The sequence below is a fragment of the Malaclemys terrapin genome, chromosome 3 (genome assembly GCF_027887155.1).
Source record: "Malaclemys terrapin pileata isolate rMalTer1 chromosome 3, rMalTer1.hap1, whole genome shotgun sequence".
Lineage (NCBI taxonomy): Eukaryota > Metazoa > Chordata > Testudines > Emydidae > Malaclemys > Malaclemys terrapin.
Window position 1 is genome coordinate 61,118,044 of NC_071507.1, and position 17,118 is coordinate 61,135,161.

The 17,118-nt window shown below is 40.7% G+C and overlaps 1 protein-coding gene across 3 annotated transcripts in view; it reads left to right on the forward strand.

Annotated features, from left to right (window-relative positions):
• The window catches only part of BTBD9 (BTB domain containing 9), a 290,271-nt gene that overhangs the window by 180,363 nt on the left and 92,790 nt on the right, over positions 1-17,118 (forward strand). For all 3 annotated transcript variants that reach the window (XM_054022242.1, XM_054022243.1, XM_054022241.1), the window contains exon 8: positions 6,546-6,735. In XM_054022242.1, the coding sequence (XP_053878217.1) occupies positions 6,546-6,735 (190 nt within the window). The remainder of the gene's footprint in view (positions 1-6,545; positions 6,736-17,118) is intronic.

Sequence of the window (17,118 nt, forward strand, 5' to 3'; positions counted from 1 at the left end):
TCGTCTACCTCATCTTCCTGGTCTGGTGGTCTATAGCAGATGCCCACCACAACACCACCCTTGTTGCTCTCGCCTCTAAACTTAACTCAAAGACTCTCAACAGGCTTTTCTCCAGTTTCTGGAGCTCTGAGCAATCATACTGATCTCTTACATACCGTTTAATTCCTCCACCTTTTCTCTCCCGCCTGTCCTTCCTGAACGGTTCATATCCATCCATGACAGTGCTCCAGTCATGTGAGTTACCCCACCAAGTCTCTGTTATTCCTATCACAGTTCCTTGACTATGCCAGGACTTCCAGTTCTTCCTACTTGTTTCCCAAGCTTCTTGCGTTCAGGTACCTAAGATAACTAGTCGATTGCCCTAGTTTCTCAGTATGAATCAGGAGGCCGCCCCTGTTGCACCCTCCTCCTTGTGTTTCCTCCCAGTATCCCACTTCCTCACTTACCTTTGGGCTTAGGTCACCGTCCCCTGGCGAACCTAGTTTAAAGTCCTCCTCGCCAGGTTAGCAAGCCTGCCTTTGAAGAAGCTCTTCCCTCTCTTCATTAGGTGGACCTGTGACGGGTTGGGACTCACCACCTGGCGCCTCCTGCTGGTTGTCTCCAGGAATTAGCTCAGTCCACTGGAGCGCCCCCTCCTGGTGGTGTCCCATCCATCATCTTGCCCTTGGTTGGCGTGTGGACCCACGTTGCTCCCAACTCGCAGCGTCCTCTTCCAGACCACTGCTCTCCGGCAGTGCCCCTTAGTCCATCCACACCCCCTTATGGGGGGGGGGGGAAGAGAGTTGATCAGCAGTCTCTCTACGCCCCAGCCACCATGTAAAACCACACACCCCAAAGTCTAATCCCTCTTGTCAGGGATCTGGCGTAGTCTATAAGGGACGCTCCCTACGGCCAATGGCTGGGTGTACTGCAAGGGGAAAAGGGGGGGACCCAGGGACCCTCTGGCAGCAGTCTCGCTGTCCTCCTTCTCTCCCCTCGTCTGTCCGCTTCCCTAGGCCGCTTCCCCTACGGCCCCTTGCACCCGCTAGGCCCTTCCCTTCAGGGCCTGCAGCCTGGCAGGGTGCTGGCTAGAGCTCCCATTTGCTCCCAGAGCCTGGCCAGCACTGCACTGTCCGCGGGGCTAGTCTCCCACCTCTGGAGACTGACCTTCCCCTGTTGAAGGCCTGGGAAAGACTGACTCTCCTCTCCCTGAACAGCCTTTTTATAGGGCTGAGCCGGGTCCTGATTGGCTGCCTCCAATCTGGGCCCCGATTGGCTCCCACTAAGCCCTTCTCTCATTGGCTGCCTGTCTGCACAGGCGCACTGGCCTGCTGCAGCCCACACTCTCAGGGAGTGGGGCAGTCCGCCCCACTACAGACCCCATCTCTTCCTAACAGTCCTTCTTCCTGGAACAACATCCCATGGTCAAAGAATCCAAAGCCCTCTCTCCAACACCACCTGCGTAACCACACACTTACCTCCACAATTTGATGGTCCCTACCTTGGCCTTTTCCTTCAACAGGGAGGATGGACAAGAACACGACTTGCACCTCAAACTCCTTTAGCCTTCTTCCCAGAGCCACGTAGTCTGCAGTGACCCACTCCAAGTCATTCTTGGCAGTATCATTGGTGCCCATGTGGAGAAGTAGGAAGGGGTATCGGTCCAAGGGCTTGATCAGTCTCGGCAGACACTCTGTTGCATCCTGAATTCTAGCTCCAGGCAAGCAGCACACTTCTTAGGAGGGAGTCCCGACCACCACCACCACCTGTCTCCTCTTGAGAGTGGCAGTCATGAACCCCTATCCCTAGGACAAGGAGTGAATCCAACTTGCACCTCTGAAGAGTAAATGAATATTAGAAGGCAGAAGGGAAATGTGGAAGACGAGATTATGGGAGATCATGGTGAGGGCATATGAGTGGGATAGAAGACTAGATAAACTAGGGAGAAAGACAGAAAGGTGTGGGCAGGGAGGACCAGGTGAAAGGGAGACAGTTATAGGGGCAGGGAATGTAGAAGGACAGAATTAGAAGACAGTAAATTGAATCCCCCTTCCAGTAGCCAACAGGGAGGATTGTGTTAATGCATTTAAACTTGGCTTTTGAGCTTGAAATGATCCCACACTCATTGGCAGTGGGTACTTCTTGCTATAGGATATGTCTTCTGTGCAGAGTTTTTACTTCGGTTTTGCACTGACCCCTCCCCTCCTGTCCACACACCAAACCCTCTCAGCCAAGTTTGGTGGTGTTTTCAACCTGGGCTTGGTGGCTCATCTGAGGCTATAAGTTAAAGCCCAAGTGAGGCTTTCACTCAGGCTGGTAACATGCCCACCTTGCAGAGAGGATGCAGGCTAAATTATTTGAATGCTGATAGTCATCCACTGACTTCCCTTAATTCCCCTCATGTGCCCAGAAAAACAAACAAGTCTCCCACAATTCATTGGGAAAGTATCATAGAGAAGCTGAGCTTGCAGCAGCGCAAAGTGCCATGGCATATGCCCCCCAAATATCCTAGCAATATACATATGTGTACACAGCACCAGTGAGGACACAGTAACTCAGTTGTGGCTTTGTAGCATGGGTACTTAGGACCAGGGGCTGACCATCAGGGTTAACACTGCAGTGAAGACATAGCCCTAGACTCAAAAAGAGGAAACAAACAAACAATGTGATTTAAAAAAAAATACATATACATCTAGCAGTTTAATCCAGTCTCGTGAGTTTTGCGGGATCTGTTTCATGGTGTTTAAATGCTTGCATTTAGCAATACTGGGGGTGCCCTTCCTCATACCCCCAACCACAATCCACACTTACCACTTTGGTCTCTCCAAGTCCTGTTCATTGTTAAACAGTTGCTACATACATAATATACCCTTCAAAAACCACAAAAGCAAGAAAATGAAAAGATAGTCAACCTCTACTTCTCCACCCCAAGCTCACATCTTAGTATCACACAGCTAAAATATGCTACAGATCACAAGCCACAATCTTAACTCTGTCTCCTTAGGGACACCAACCTTCCAGTATGCCCTATACAAAACACCCACAACTAATAATATTTAGAGCTGATAGTTTAGTGAAAGAAGTGTGCTGAAGGGAAAGTTGAGGGGAGTGGTCTGACTGCGGTTGGAGGGGATAATTTGGAAAAGGTAGTGCTGAACAGGTGGCATTCCTAGTGGAGGGAGTTAAAGTTGTGGGGTTATAATAGTTACACTAGTGGTCCAATTCTAAAGGATCTTTTTCATTTGCTCATAACTTTGTTAAATTTTTACTCTTTGGGCTGAAATTTTGCACATTTGTTCTTAGTTTTAGTGTGAGGAATGGGGATAGGTTGGGTTGAATTTTTGTTTTGAAGGCCTGAGCAAAAATGGTTCAACTGTTTTCAAGAATGAAGAAGTACTGTACACTTTGCCATTATAAAATATTTCACCCCTCTCCACCTTTTTAAATAGGTATAGTACTTCAGCATGAGCTGGTTAAAAAAAATAGGAACCTGAATGGGACAATAGGTCACGGATGTGCCGTTTAGAGGTCTGAGAAAAGTCAGTTTTGCTTTGCTTTAGTTGTAAGAGTTAACAAAGTGTATTTTGTGTATGTGCACGTCCTTTTGATTATATATTATTGGCACTGTACATACATATAAATAGATTAGAAATTTTCAGGCAGTACATGATCGCTGAACAACTATTGGTTCTGCACAGGAATATGTAAAAGTGTCAGGTGAAGATATTTTATTTTAAATGTGTATGTACATGTGGAATACGATTTGTGAGGGTACTTGTGGAATGAGGCAGGGATGTGAAGAAGCCCAGCATTTTTCCATACAATGGGTTTGTCTTCACTGTGTTGCCCCCTAAGCTGACTCCTCTTCACATACAAAAATCTCTAACTTGAGGTAAGTGGTGCTTTAAACTTGAGCTAGCTGGCTCCTCAGGAGGTGTGGTTTAAAGCTGAGAGCTGCTGACAATTGCTCTGTTCTGCTAATCTAAATACTCTGTGCAGCTTGAGTGCTGTTTTGTAGTGTGACCACTCTCAGTTGAGCTAGATTAATTCAAGAGGAGTTCATTCAAGTGTTGATAAGTAGAGCTAATGCTACAGTGAAGACAGGACTAAAATATGAAGATGAATATGGAAAGAGGCATGCCTCATGCTGTATAATAATTGAAGATGCTTATGAAAGGATGCAAGATTATGGTGGCTCACAGAACATGTTAAATTATGTGTAGCAAAACAGGTAAAGGGCCATATAGCATGCATAAATAAGGCCATCACCTGTTATAGTGAGGCTATATATATATAACTGAACAGCTGCTTTATTCACTTAGGCTTGGTCTACACTACCCCCCCTAATTCGAACTAAGGTACGCAACTTCAGCTACGTGAATAACGTAGCTGAAGTCGAAGTACCTTAGTTCGAACTTACTTTGGTCCACACGCGGCAGGCAGGCTCCCCCGTCGACTCCGCGGTACTCCTCTCGCCGAGCTGGAGTACCGCAGTCGACGGCAAGCACTTCCGGGTTCGACTTATCGCGTCCAGACTAGACGCGATAAGTCGAACCCAGAACTTCGATTTCCAGCCGTCGAACTTGCTGGTAAGTGTAGCCAAGGCCTTAGTAATATCTCATCTGCATACCAAAGGAGGCAGTGGCCCTGTCAAAAATAATATATTAGGTCAAGGTTACAGTTCAACAAGCAAGTTTAATTTTTGCATTTCCAAACTTGAGAGCTTCCTTTTGCAATCCAGGCATTCCTTTAACATAGTTTTTTTTGCATTTGCAGTGGTGTTAGATAAAAATCTGAAAGGTTTAGCTGAAGAAAGAAGGACTATCTTAAGACTCGTGTCCACTGTTAAGAGGGTGCTGGACTTGAATAGTATATCTTTAATGAAGGGATTTCTGCCATTTTTATAAATGTAAAAGTGTATGTATTTGTCTCTTTACTGTCAAGATGAAGTTTGAAAACTTGACAGCAGCTTTTAGGCCAAATGAATTATAGAAAGGAACTAGTTAAGAAAGCACTATACCTGCTTAAATGTTGCTTGAGGTAAATACTGGGGAATTCAAGAAATAAGAACTTTTTGTGAAAGCACTTCATAAAACACAGTGTAGAAAAAAGCACTCCGTGCACACACAAGTCCACCCCATCCTTTCAACATGCTCCGAGAGAAGTTAAAAGCCTTCATATTATTATTATTTTGATCTTTGGAGAAATTGCTTAAAAGGTCTCTACCCATAAATAAACTATTACTGTAATGGAGATATCCCATCTCCTAGAACTGGAAGGGACCTTGAAAGGTCATTGAGTCCAGCCCCCTGCCTTCACTAGCAGGACCAAGTACTGATTTTGCCCCAGATTCCCAAGTGGCCCCCTCAAGGATTGAACTCACAACCCTGGGTTTAGCAGGCCAATGCTCAAACCACTGAGCTATCCCTCCCCCCATAATGATTTGTGTTTGCTTTGGAAAGATGGGGAAGCTGTTTCAGGAGGATGAAACAGATTGGAGTCCACTGAGCATGCAGTCCTAAACAGAACAGAATGAGTAGGAAAAGAACCAGTCCATGCAAAGGAACAATCTCTTCTAAGAAGATGTCTTTCCTAAATCAGAGGAAAATGCCCCTAATACTCAAACGTTGTTTTATTTTGGCTTCCTAAACCTCTAAAAACATTACAGAAAATATTTTAATTCTAGCTTTTAGTTTGTTATAGAATTGCAGTCTAACCTTGATTATTTGAAACTCTCTGTTGTCATATCAGTCATCCATTCATTACATTGAAGGTTCCCTCAATTTTCTGAACTTATTCATGGTTGCTGTGACATTCAAATAATTGCAGTTCTACTACATAAGAGATAGGTATTTTATTAATAATTATAATTATTCTCTTTTACTTTGTGACAGCCGTGGTGCAGTGGCATTTTTGCAGTCAAATATAAATGGACACATGATCCAAAATGAGTTTTGGATAAAAATCCATGTGAAAAGGAAAACAAAAATCTCATAATACTGCAACACTACCCCTAGGAGGGAAAATAGCATCTTCTCTCTTTTCCTCCACTCCCATTAAGTTAAAGTCTATATGATCTCTTTTTTCCTCTCCTTGCCAAGAGACATAACTTCTTCTATGCAGGATTTGATTTTTACTCCTACCTGCCTCTGCTTGATTGGTTGGGGAATGCTCCTGTTATTAACATTCCACTCACACTGCCTGAGCCTGGCATGCTTGTCTAGGGGAAACTATCAACAGGTCCTTTCACACCAACAGGAAAGGAAGCAGCATGTTACTGTCCGAACTGTGATATCCCAAATGTTAGTTATCCCTGAATGTTAGTTATCAATACTTATTTTGTCACATGACTACGCTGGAATCAGTGCTGTAAAAATTGTACTGCTTCAGTTCAGAAAGCGCAATTGTTTTTAATTTATGCCATGAAACAGATCCATAGCTTCCTGTGTTAGCAATAATTCTATGCTTGTTTTTTATTCTTCACCATAAATAAAAATTGTTAAAACTGGAGAACTCCTTTGCTGTCCATTTGATCACATTTGCTCTCTTTGTGTTTTAATTCATAGTTCCCACTGAAAATGTTGCAACAATTGCAGACTGTGCCAGTGTGATTGAGGGTGTAAGTCGAAGTCGCAATGCCTTGTTGAATGGAGATACAAAGAATTATGACTGGGATTCCGGGTACACATGTCATCAGCTAGGCAGTGGTGCTATTGTGGTACAGCTAGCACAGCCATTCATGATTGGATCAATACGGTAAGGGGATTCTTCTTTAAAGAACCAGTAGCAATGAGGCTTCAGCAGCCTTACAGATAAAATTGCTTTCTTGTAAATCGACTCTGAAACGTGCAGAATTTCCTGGTCAGTAATTGTATCATTGGAGATATTTTAGTATTTATCCATTTGTTTTTTATTTTTGTTCCAATATAACATAGTATGTTTAATTTCTCAACATCTATCAAATTTTATATCAAAATACAGTAATACAATATCAGAACAAAAGTAAAACTTAGATGATGTCAAATGACTGCCTTGTACATCTGTATGGATAGCACCAAATACAAAAGTAAGATTTAAAAAAAGTTTTAAAAAAAAGTCTACTGTATTAAAACAGAAAATTAGTTTCAGCCTTAACTATGGAGCAGCTAGATGCTCTGTAATACACGTTATTAGATAAAAATGAGAGCAGCAACTGAAGAAAGGAAAGAGTCATCTTAAGATATGTCCACTCTTAGGTTATGTCTTCCCTGCAGAGTTAGGTTGGGTTCTGATGCCCTAGGCTAGAGAGCCTGAGCTCCAGTTCAAGCCACTATGTCCACACTGCTATTTTTAGCACGCTAGCTCAAACCCCACTAGCATGACTCTGCCTTCCTGGGCTGGGAGGCTCACCATTACCTGCAATGTAGACTTATCGCATTGAACTGATTGTTTTCACACTAAGGGATTGTCTACATGTGAAAGTTAATTTGGATTAAAATAGAGTGGGAATTTAAAGTGCAATAGTTATTCCTGAATAACTCCATTATTTTGGAATAAGAGTGCTTGTTCCTGTTTCTTATTCCACTTTCAAAGTGGATTATGCTGAACTAGAACAAGGCTTTCTTATTCTGGAATAAGAGTGTATGCACATGGAGCTATCCCAGAATAGCTATTTGGAATAATTCAATATATAGACAAGCCCTAAGAAAATAAGGTAATGTTCTTGTATGTTGTCAGGAACTGCATTTGTATCTTATGTGACATGATGAAAAAGAAGAGAGGTTTCTGAATTTTCAATGCTTGTGGATGAAGCTGGAAATCTTGGCACCCTCAGAGGTTAGCAATAGCTGATCTACAAAGGCAGACATGTATTGCTAGAAACTAGATCTGTGCCCTCTCCCTATTAAGACAGGTACCTCGCTGATTAGCCAGTGAAATTCAAACTCCTTGCGACAATTGATTCTTTTTTTCTGTCTTTTTTTAATTAAAACCAAATTTGAGACATTGATCCAACCTGAAGGAAAATATCAATACAGGCACAAGGAAAAGGTCTGAGACTTCAGGATTTTCTCTTGTGTCCTGTCCTCCTCTTATTCACATTATACACTAACTGTCTGTACATTTGCATTTTCTAGAAGTGAGCTATTTTTGGATGAGTGCAGAATTGGTGAACCACTTAGTTTAGTACTCCTGCACCTTATAAATTTCAGGAAATATTTATTGTTCTCCTGATAAATTTGTGTTTTATAGCTTCAACTTGTAACAAAGTATTATGGCAGTTATAAAACTGAAGTTATCTGTGTAGGGGTTAGACACCCTGACAGATTCTTAACCATAACATTAGCAATTACGATAATACTGCTATAGAAATTACACTGAATTTGAGTCCAGAGATGCTGCTGGTGAACATTCAATGAGCAATGATATTAAAGTCAGTACCTTTGTGCAGTGAACAGTTCACACTCTTCAGTTTGGACTTTTATATCCTCAACCAACTATCACAGCTTACACAGAAAAAGGAAAAAATACAGTACTCAGAATGTCTTGAAGTTGGTGATTGAGAAGTAATTACATCATTTTCTTACCAATTTAAAAACATTAAAATTTAAGAATAAAATATCTGCAGAGGCCTGACAATATAAAAGATTAGGGAACTAATCACTAATTTATATAATTTCTCGGTTTATAGTTCCTTTGCCTATCATCTTTCAGTTGTCTAATTATTATATCCTTTTCAGTATTTTCAGTTTAGTGCAAGAAATTGACTATTTTCTGTAATTAAGCTCTGTGCCACCCTCTATTGTCTTCCAGCAGAACTAATTTTAATAATCCTCATTATTAAACAGTTTTAAATGAATGGTAGCTTTTGGGACCAGAAAGTGATGGTTATATAATTGGGTTTGTGTAATAGCATAAATTAAAATATAAACTATATTATTCCATATTATAAAATTAATAGTCAGTTGTAATGAAAGTGAACTGTGAAAACGTGGGGTCAGTTTCTCAACTCGGACTCTGCCAGCTTTTTGGTGCTGCAACAGAATAAACCAGATGGAAAGCTACTCTAAAGGGGCATCCAGGAATTCCTCTGAGAGAGGCAAATCCTCGAGTAGTGTAGAGTTAAAGAAGTAGTGCTACACCACCTATATCCCCTCCCATCTTCCCACCCCTTTTAAAAGACAAAAGAAACCACACTGCCTCCTCATAGACCAAACTAAAACCAGATACATATGGGTTTAGCTTATGTAATTGCATTTGCTACTGCAGGAAAATTCACCAGCCCTAACAGCAGCCTCCAATGAAATGTCCATTTAGTCACTCTGGACAGCAGCATTTATTTCACAGTTCATAAACCTCTTAACCTCTTGATGCATGTCCAGCATTTAACCTAACATCAGACTTTTTAAAACAAGTGTGAAAAAAATTACTCTCTCCCAAAGTAGTGCAAGGCAACCACAGACAAATGTTCAGTCTCAAATGCTGAAGAAGCAAAACACTGCCTTGGTCACGAGTGAAGGTGTCTTGTCCCTGAATAGTATGACTATAAATATAGACTGTGGAGGGCCTTCTTTTGTCACCATTCTGCTACATCAACATTACACTATTGCGGTCCGTTTTCATATTGTTTAGCTGCTATTGCTGTCCAGTAGCTTCCCATAGTGTGAATCCTGAAAGGTCAGAGGTGCTGCTATTATCAGGAGTCCCAGAATGAGAAACCAGAATTGAGTTAAACTGAATTTAGTACAAAAATTCAGTCAGTTATGTTTCCCCTTCATATAAACCTGATTTTTTAGAAAGATGGAGGATCCTCCACAATCTTTGTCTATTCTTCTTTAGCTACCTCCCTCAAGGCACTTTGAGTGATCCCATTTTTCCAACTGGGAGAGGAGAATCCTTCCAAAGTCCAGCAGCACTTCTCTTAGCTAGGCTATAGAGAGTCAATATAGAGTGAATTACTCCTCCCTTGAGAAGCTGAGTTTGTTACTAGACCAATGGGCTGGGCCCTAAACTATTGATTAGCAATGAAAACATGTTTTGAGTTTCATAATCATTACTATATTCAGATTACATGGTAAATGAGATCAAGAACAGCGATTCTTTAAAAAGGTGGGTAGTAGATGCTTGTAGTCTACAGAAACTGGAAGGAACTCTATTAAAGTCATATTTCAGGGTTAGAAAGTATTACCATGGCAACTAAATTGTGTGTCTATGAAAACAAAAGGACTGTTGAAACTCATATGCATTGGAAATGCAGAAGGTTAAACCTTTAGGAACCTGTTTTGTGCTTGTGATTTACTGCAGATTTAATTTATTTGTCTCCTTCAAATGATTGTTTATAAACTGAGAAGCACTTGACTCCCAGATATAAATATTTAGCAAGAAATTCTAACGAATATTACAAGCTTAGAAATATTTTCATAGTAATCAGCCATTGCAACAAAAGACCTGTAAACATTTTGAATTTTTTTTAAAGAAGAAAATGAGTTTATTTGTATCTTTTAATTTTGTATTTCCTATCCAAAATCTATCATTTATGAAGTTTATCTAATAAAAAGTTAAGTCTCACACATGTGGCAGATAATAATATACTTGAAACAGATAGCTGATGCAGAACATAAAACATCCCTTTAGCCAGTTTCTCATATGCTGTTTTCTACTTGGACTGAAGATGTCTTTCACATTTTCCTCTCTGGTTGATCCTTATCAATAACAAAAAAAAGTTATCCCACGAGGAGCCGAAATGTGGTAAATTGTATATTTAACATGGCAAACACAATACAAGTGCCTTTCTATTTAGCGGCTAAAATTGTTTTTAGTAATGAAAGCGCTGCAGTATCAAAATCAGCTGAGTAGCTGAAACTCTCTTCTAGCAATCCTTGAACTGGAGGTTTTAATGATATTATAGTTCCATATTTGGCTGATAACCCTATAGATTTTTTCTACAGGTCTCCCAAAGGGAAAGAAGGGACAACCCACAAGTACATAATTTGTAACAGTGTATATGGTATTTGCCTGCATCTTAATTTCTTTCTCATGTTAAAATAAATAGGCTTATTTTATACCTCTGTAAACATATATTAACTATTTGTCCCTCTTTAATAATAGTAATAGGCACATAGATGGTGCTTTTCATCTTCAAAGTACCTTCTAACATTAAAGGTTCTTGTATTAATTTGTTAATGTTTTCTCTGTATTTCATCATCCCAAACACCTATTATATTTCCAATTATCCCATGCAATTTTTGCTAATTATCATTTTCTTCCCTTACTGCTAATCTTCTATGCTTTCCTGATCCTGCAATGAAGTCATAACTCTAAATAACTGATGATATAAGCACAAAACAAGTGTGCAGGATTATGGCTTCTCTGCAGGATCCAGCAAAGGGACCTGGCTAGCTGCAAGAAAACCTATTCAAACACAAATAAATGCATTAACAGAAAGGGAGATTACAGAAACTGTAGGTAATTGTCTTTCCATAAAAATATTCTGTTTATTAAAGCTTGCCCATTAAATCTTCCTTTAAGAGTGTTGTTACCTTGTGCTTGAATATTTTCTGACCCACAGCTGGTTTTCTAGCAAACTGCACATACTGTATGGACATATTACAGTCTGGTATCTGTGTGTCATGAACTGCCTTTAATGTATTCAAGAAGGGGATACGTTCTTGTAAGGTGCATAATTATTAAGTATTTTCTCAGCTCCTTGTGTGTACACATTTATTTACTGTACTTTGTTCAGGAAACAAAAATCCTTCCCCAGAAAGCTGACAGATTGAGAATATAGAACCATAGAATTATGGGGCTGCTCAGGATCTTGAAAGGTTTGCTAATCCAGCCCCCTGCACTGAGGTAGAACCAAGTATATCTAGAACATCACTGACAGTTTTGTCTAACCAGTTCCTAAAAACCTCCCTTGGAAGCCTAGTCCAGTGCTTAACTATCTTTATAGTTAGAAAACTTTTTCTAATATTTAACCTAAATCTCGCTTGCTGCAGCTTAAGCCCATTACTTGTCCTACCCTTGGTGGACACGGAGAGCAATTAATCACCATCCCCTTTATAACAGCCCTTAACATATTTGAAGACTGTTATCTGGTCTCCCACCAGTCATTTCCTCTCAAGACTAAACATGCCAAGTTTTTTAATCTGAGCAGCAGCAATGTAATACTGGCATAAAGGCAGTACAAATAATCACAGAGGTAGCATATGACACTTTTAGCTGTTTTGAAAAAAAGTATTGTTGCCTCTTTTGGCCTGAATGGTTAGCCAATATTTGGGGCCTTGCACGTTTGTTCCATTAGGAGGAGAAATTGATGATACAAGTCGGTTATTTCTTTGGTGGAATCCTGTTTATTTACTAAGAGTGTACCCAAATCTTGTTTTCCTGAACACAGTAGAAACAAACAGCAGGTAAAAAGCAACAGAGGGTCCTGTGGCACCTTTAAGACTAACAGTACTACTTGCATCTGAAGAAGTGAGGTTCTTACCCACGAAAGCTTATGCTCCCAATACTTCTGTTAGTCTTAAAGGTGCCACAGGACCCTCTGTTGCTTTTTACAGATTCAGACTAACACGGCTACCCCTCTGATACTAAACAGCAGGTAGACTCCCTTCTCAGAAATTCCAAAGCCTGCCTTTCCAGCAAGTTCCATGCCCAAGGAGATATTTGTCTCTGCTCCCTCTCAAAGCTCACAACTGCTTCTCTCACTGTGTGCTGGTATTTTTTCTCCTGTCTTTTTACTTCTCTCACACATGTCTTGCCAAATAATCCCCTAGTCTCTACAATTGCAATCATGGAACCCTTTAGTAGGGTTAGCTTCTGATCAGGCCATAACATAGGACCCATTGCCTTGAGTGGCAGCTTCTACTGTTTCCAGCTATGTCACTACATAAATGGGCTTAATTGCTCTTTTTATGGATCCTGACAGAAGGGTGCTTAGCATATCTATCAGCTTTAACTAGGTCTGTGATTGTCTGTAGATCAAAAACCTGTTTGGTGGCAGCCATTAACACCTTCCAGCATAACTATATTTACAATATATATTTCTTGAGCTAGAGGACAAGATATAGCTGCCCGATGCCATTTGCTGAGGGCATGGCTACACTTGCAGATGTAGAGCACTTTGAGTTAAACCAGCCTTCATAGAGCGCAGTAGGGAAAGTGCTGCAGTCTGTCCACACTGACAGCTTCAAGCGCACTGGCATGGCCACATTTGCGGCACTTGCAGCGGCATTGGGAGTGGTGCATTATGGGCAGCTATCCCAGCATGCAAGTGACTGCACTGTGCTTTTCAAATGGGGGGAGGGGTGGAGTGTGACAGGGAGTGTGTTGTGTGTATGTGGGAGTAGAGAGAGGGGGTTTTTGGGAGGCTGAGAGCATGTCAGCATGCTGTCTTGTAAGTTCAGACAGCAGCAGACCTCCTCCTCCCCCCGTGCCTCTGTCTCTCACTCACAGCATTCCACACTAATGGTTGCTTTGTCTTGGGGCAGATAAACAGAAACGGAGTTTTCAGAGGGCATATCCATATTCATGGTGCGATTCAAAACAAAGACAAGAGTGGCCACTTGACTTAAGGGGATTATGGGACATTTCCGGAGGTCGATCAGAGCGCAGTAATGCAACACCCTGTTCACACTGGCGCCACAGCACTCCAGCGGGGGCGTAGCAAACGTTATTACACTCCCCGAGGTGGAGTACCAGCAGCGCTGTAGCCGCGGAGTCAGAGCGCTCTACGTGCCTTGCCTGTGTGGACGGGTAGTGCGCTCGGGGCTCCTTTATTGCACTGTAACTCGCAAGTGTAGCCAAGCCCTAAGACACCCAATAGTGAATGTTGCATATACCTGTATGAGAATATCAAGGATACTGAATGTGATAGGCAACACGGTTACTCTATGCCCGAGGCTAGGAAAGAGGACACTTGGATTCTAGGCCAGGCTTTGACCTGGTTTTGTTGTATGGACTAGGACAAATCACTTAATATGTGTGTGCCTCAGTTCCCCCACCTCTAACATGGAAATATTTACCTGCATTTTAAATGCACTTTATAAGGTGCAGTGTGTTATCAAATTTGTAATCTAAATAAACACTACCTGGTTAAGTGAATAATAGGGGAAGCTGTGGGCTTCTGGAAATGTTGATATAAGAGAAACAAGTGTTTAATGCCCCTGATATTGCAGGGAATGAGCTTCAAGGACCTTCAATTCACTCAGCATTTCTCTCTCAGCCCACAGGGCAAGATTTACTAATGAAAGCTAATGTAACATTTTATTCTAATATGGGAAGCCCCAGTAGCATCAGCAGCTTTGCCCACGACTGATGTAGTCCTGTGGTGTACACAACTCTGCCTTCTGTAGTTAGACATTCTCCTTTCAGCCATCCCATATTCATCACAGCAAAGCACAGCTTCTCTACAGAAGTTTACCCTAGTAGCTTGCCTGGCATACGTTTGAAGGATTAGTACATGTGGCATGAAAAGTGGCCCTTGTGCCCAGTGTGCACTGGTGAATATTCATGCAAGTGTCTGGCAGGCTTTTGCTTTTTTTCTCTGAAAAGGCAGCTCTTGCAGAATAAATTCCAAACAGGGTGTATATTTCTTCTCTCTTTGTTCTTAAAAAAAAAGTGTGGCAGCAAAGGCCGAACTCTTATTTTGCATCTTCACAAATCCCAAAGGAGGAAGTGTCTATTTTTATCATTCATGTTAAGTCTCTTTGGGAGTGGCTTAAATTAATACACTGTTTGTTAATGATAACCCAAAGCCAGATCCTCTTTCGAGCAGTTTAACCTGGGCCAAGCACTGCTGAGATGAGAGCAACTCATCTCCTCACAAAAAAAGAGATCTGTCCATTTAGTCGTTTGCACTGAATACACACCACTTGTGTTTTAATTAGAGCATTTAGCGGTTAGAATAATTATAATTACCAGTGTGCTATTGGAAATATTTGAATTTTAAACTCCTAATCATAGCTTTGAAGACCTGGCACAAGGAAACTCCATTGGCCCAATAATGAAAGAATTCAATTGAAAAACATAATTAACTAATTTTTTACAGCCTTTTTAAAAGAAAACAATTTACATATGTTTTTGCCTTTTTCCCTCTTTATAATGCTTCAGAAGATTTAGCCTACGATTAGAAATTGTTAAATAGATTCAGTATCTGTTGTTTATAAGTACTTGTCACATCTAGGATTCAACCCTTACATTGTCAGACTTTTAACAAGAAAGTCTGCTACAGTCTGTCTTGCCTTGAGCAGCCAAATGACCTTAACAGCTGTAGAAAAGTAGGATGGGTGAGGATCTGAGGAAGCAGAATTTCTAATAGCTGAATCTTTCTTCTGACCAAGTCCTGAAAAGATGCCTCTGGGAATTTGACAGAATCAGCTCTGAATTTTTAATTTTCAGATAGACAGCACTAATGAGAGCTAAAAGGCTTCTTTTGGAAGCCTTTTATTTTAGCTTCTTAAATTATTATTTATTAATAATATTAACTGCCTGAGATTGAGTTGAGAGATTCTGAAGTCTCTTTATAAAATCTGTTTGTCCAGCCTACCTGAGCCCAAATTTTTTGAGATTCAGAAATAGGAAATACAATGCTAAATCTAAAGTTTTACCAGGTTCTGATTTGCACAGGATCATGGAAGTACAAGGCCTTAGCACCATTCTTGGGTACGGGATTAGACCCATATATTCCTAGTAAATTAATTCCTAAAGCAAGTGAGGTTCAGCTATGGACAGCATTTTCCCATAAGGAAAAGGGCTCCATGTTCAGCTCCCATCTAGGTCATTTTCACCTCTCTACCAGCAGCGTTGTTTAACTCTGAAGAGTGGAATAATTTTTGAACAATATTTGTCACAGCAGAGGTAGCAGCTGAAAGCAAGAAAGATTGCCTCACTGGGGAGAAGTGAAATTATATGAGACTTAAGCACTCTGGTAAGAGATCCTTAAAGACACACAAGCTTGATAGTTTGCTACTGGAAAAGTATTTAAATGTGACCAAGTTTATTTTCTTTTAGAATCTAACTGGCTCAACTTGGATGTTTCTTGATATTTTCAGTGATAGGCAATAATCCCTACCCACTGTAGTTTGAAAAGGGTTTGCTGTGCATAGTTGAGGAAAGAACCCTGACTAGCCCCTTTTGTTAATTGTGCTAACTAGATTCCACAGTTTTCTTTTTACTTGTGTGTATAGCTCTACTTATAGTGATTTAGATAGTCAATGTAGTTCTAGCTATTTTGATTGGTTAGTTGTGCTCTGATTACTGTGGTGCGAACAGATCCCATTGGATTCCATAGCAATCAGCAGGTGCAATCAAAATATACCAAGTGTTCGTTACAGTTACGGCTTGTCTGCACTTACACCAGTGCAGCTGTGACACTATAGTGCTTAGTGAAGACACTAACTGTGCCAACAGGAGAGCTTCTCCCTTCGGTATAGGTACCTCACCTCCCAGAGAGGCAGTAGCTATGTTAACAGGAGAAGCGGTCTCATCAACATAGCACTGTCTACACCAGGGATTATGTCAGTATAACTGTGTTGCTCAGGAGTATGGATTTTCCACATAGTTATACCGACATAAGTTCCTACTGTGCATCAAGCCTTAGTGTTAGCAACATTTGCTGACAAGAATCTGCTGGCCAAATTATCACAAAGGCTGAAATATTTACACGAGTGTATTGCACAAATTCGGGCATGTTGCATAAACAATATGGAGCAGGCATTTTCTATAAGCTTTTAAAGGGCACCCAGTTCAGTGAATGAGCAAACGACTTCAATCTTTGTAACTCTTAATCTGATAGAAAATAAATCCCTTAAGGAAATGAATAGAAGATTAGAAAAAAAAAAACAAAAAAAACACATTCAGCACAACATAGTTTGACATAACATGCATAATGCAGGCTTTCCAATTAGAATGTTACAATTTAAAAACTTGGTTCACAGACTGATGAGAGAGCAATTATTTTGAAGAAGGGGAAGTGCAGTTTGTTGAGTTTGTCTACAGTCACTCCTAATTCAAACGGCAAAGATAAGAGTTTTGAGAACATATTTGCTATTGAGTTTGTATCAAAATAACAGCAAAGAAAGCAATTAGTTGTAAACCAAACCCCTGTTAATTAATGGTATGTAGCCAGCCCAGGCATTTATGTAAGATATAAACAAAATC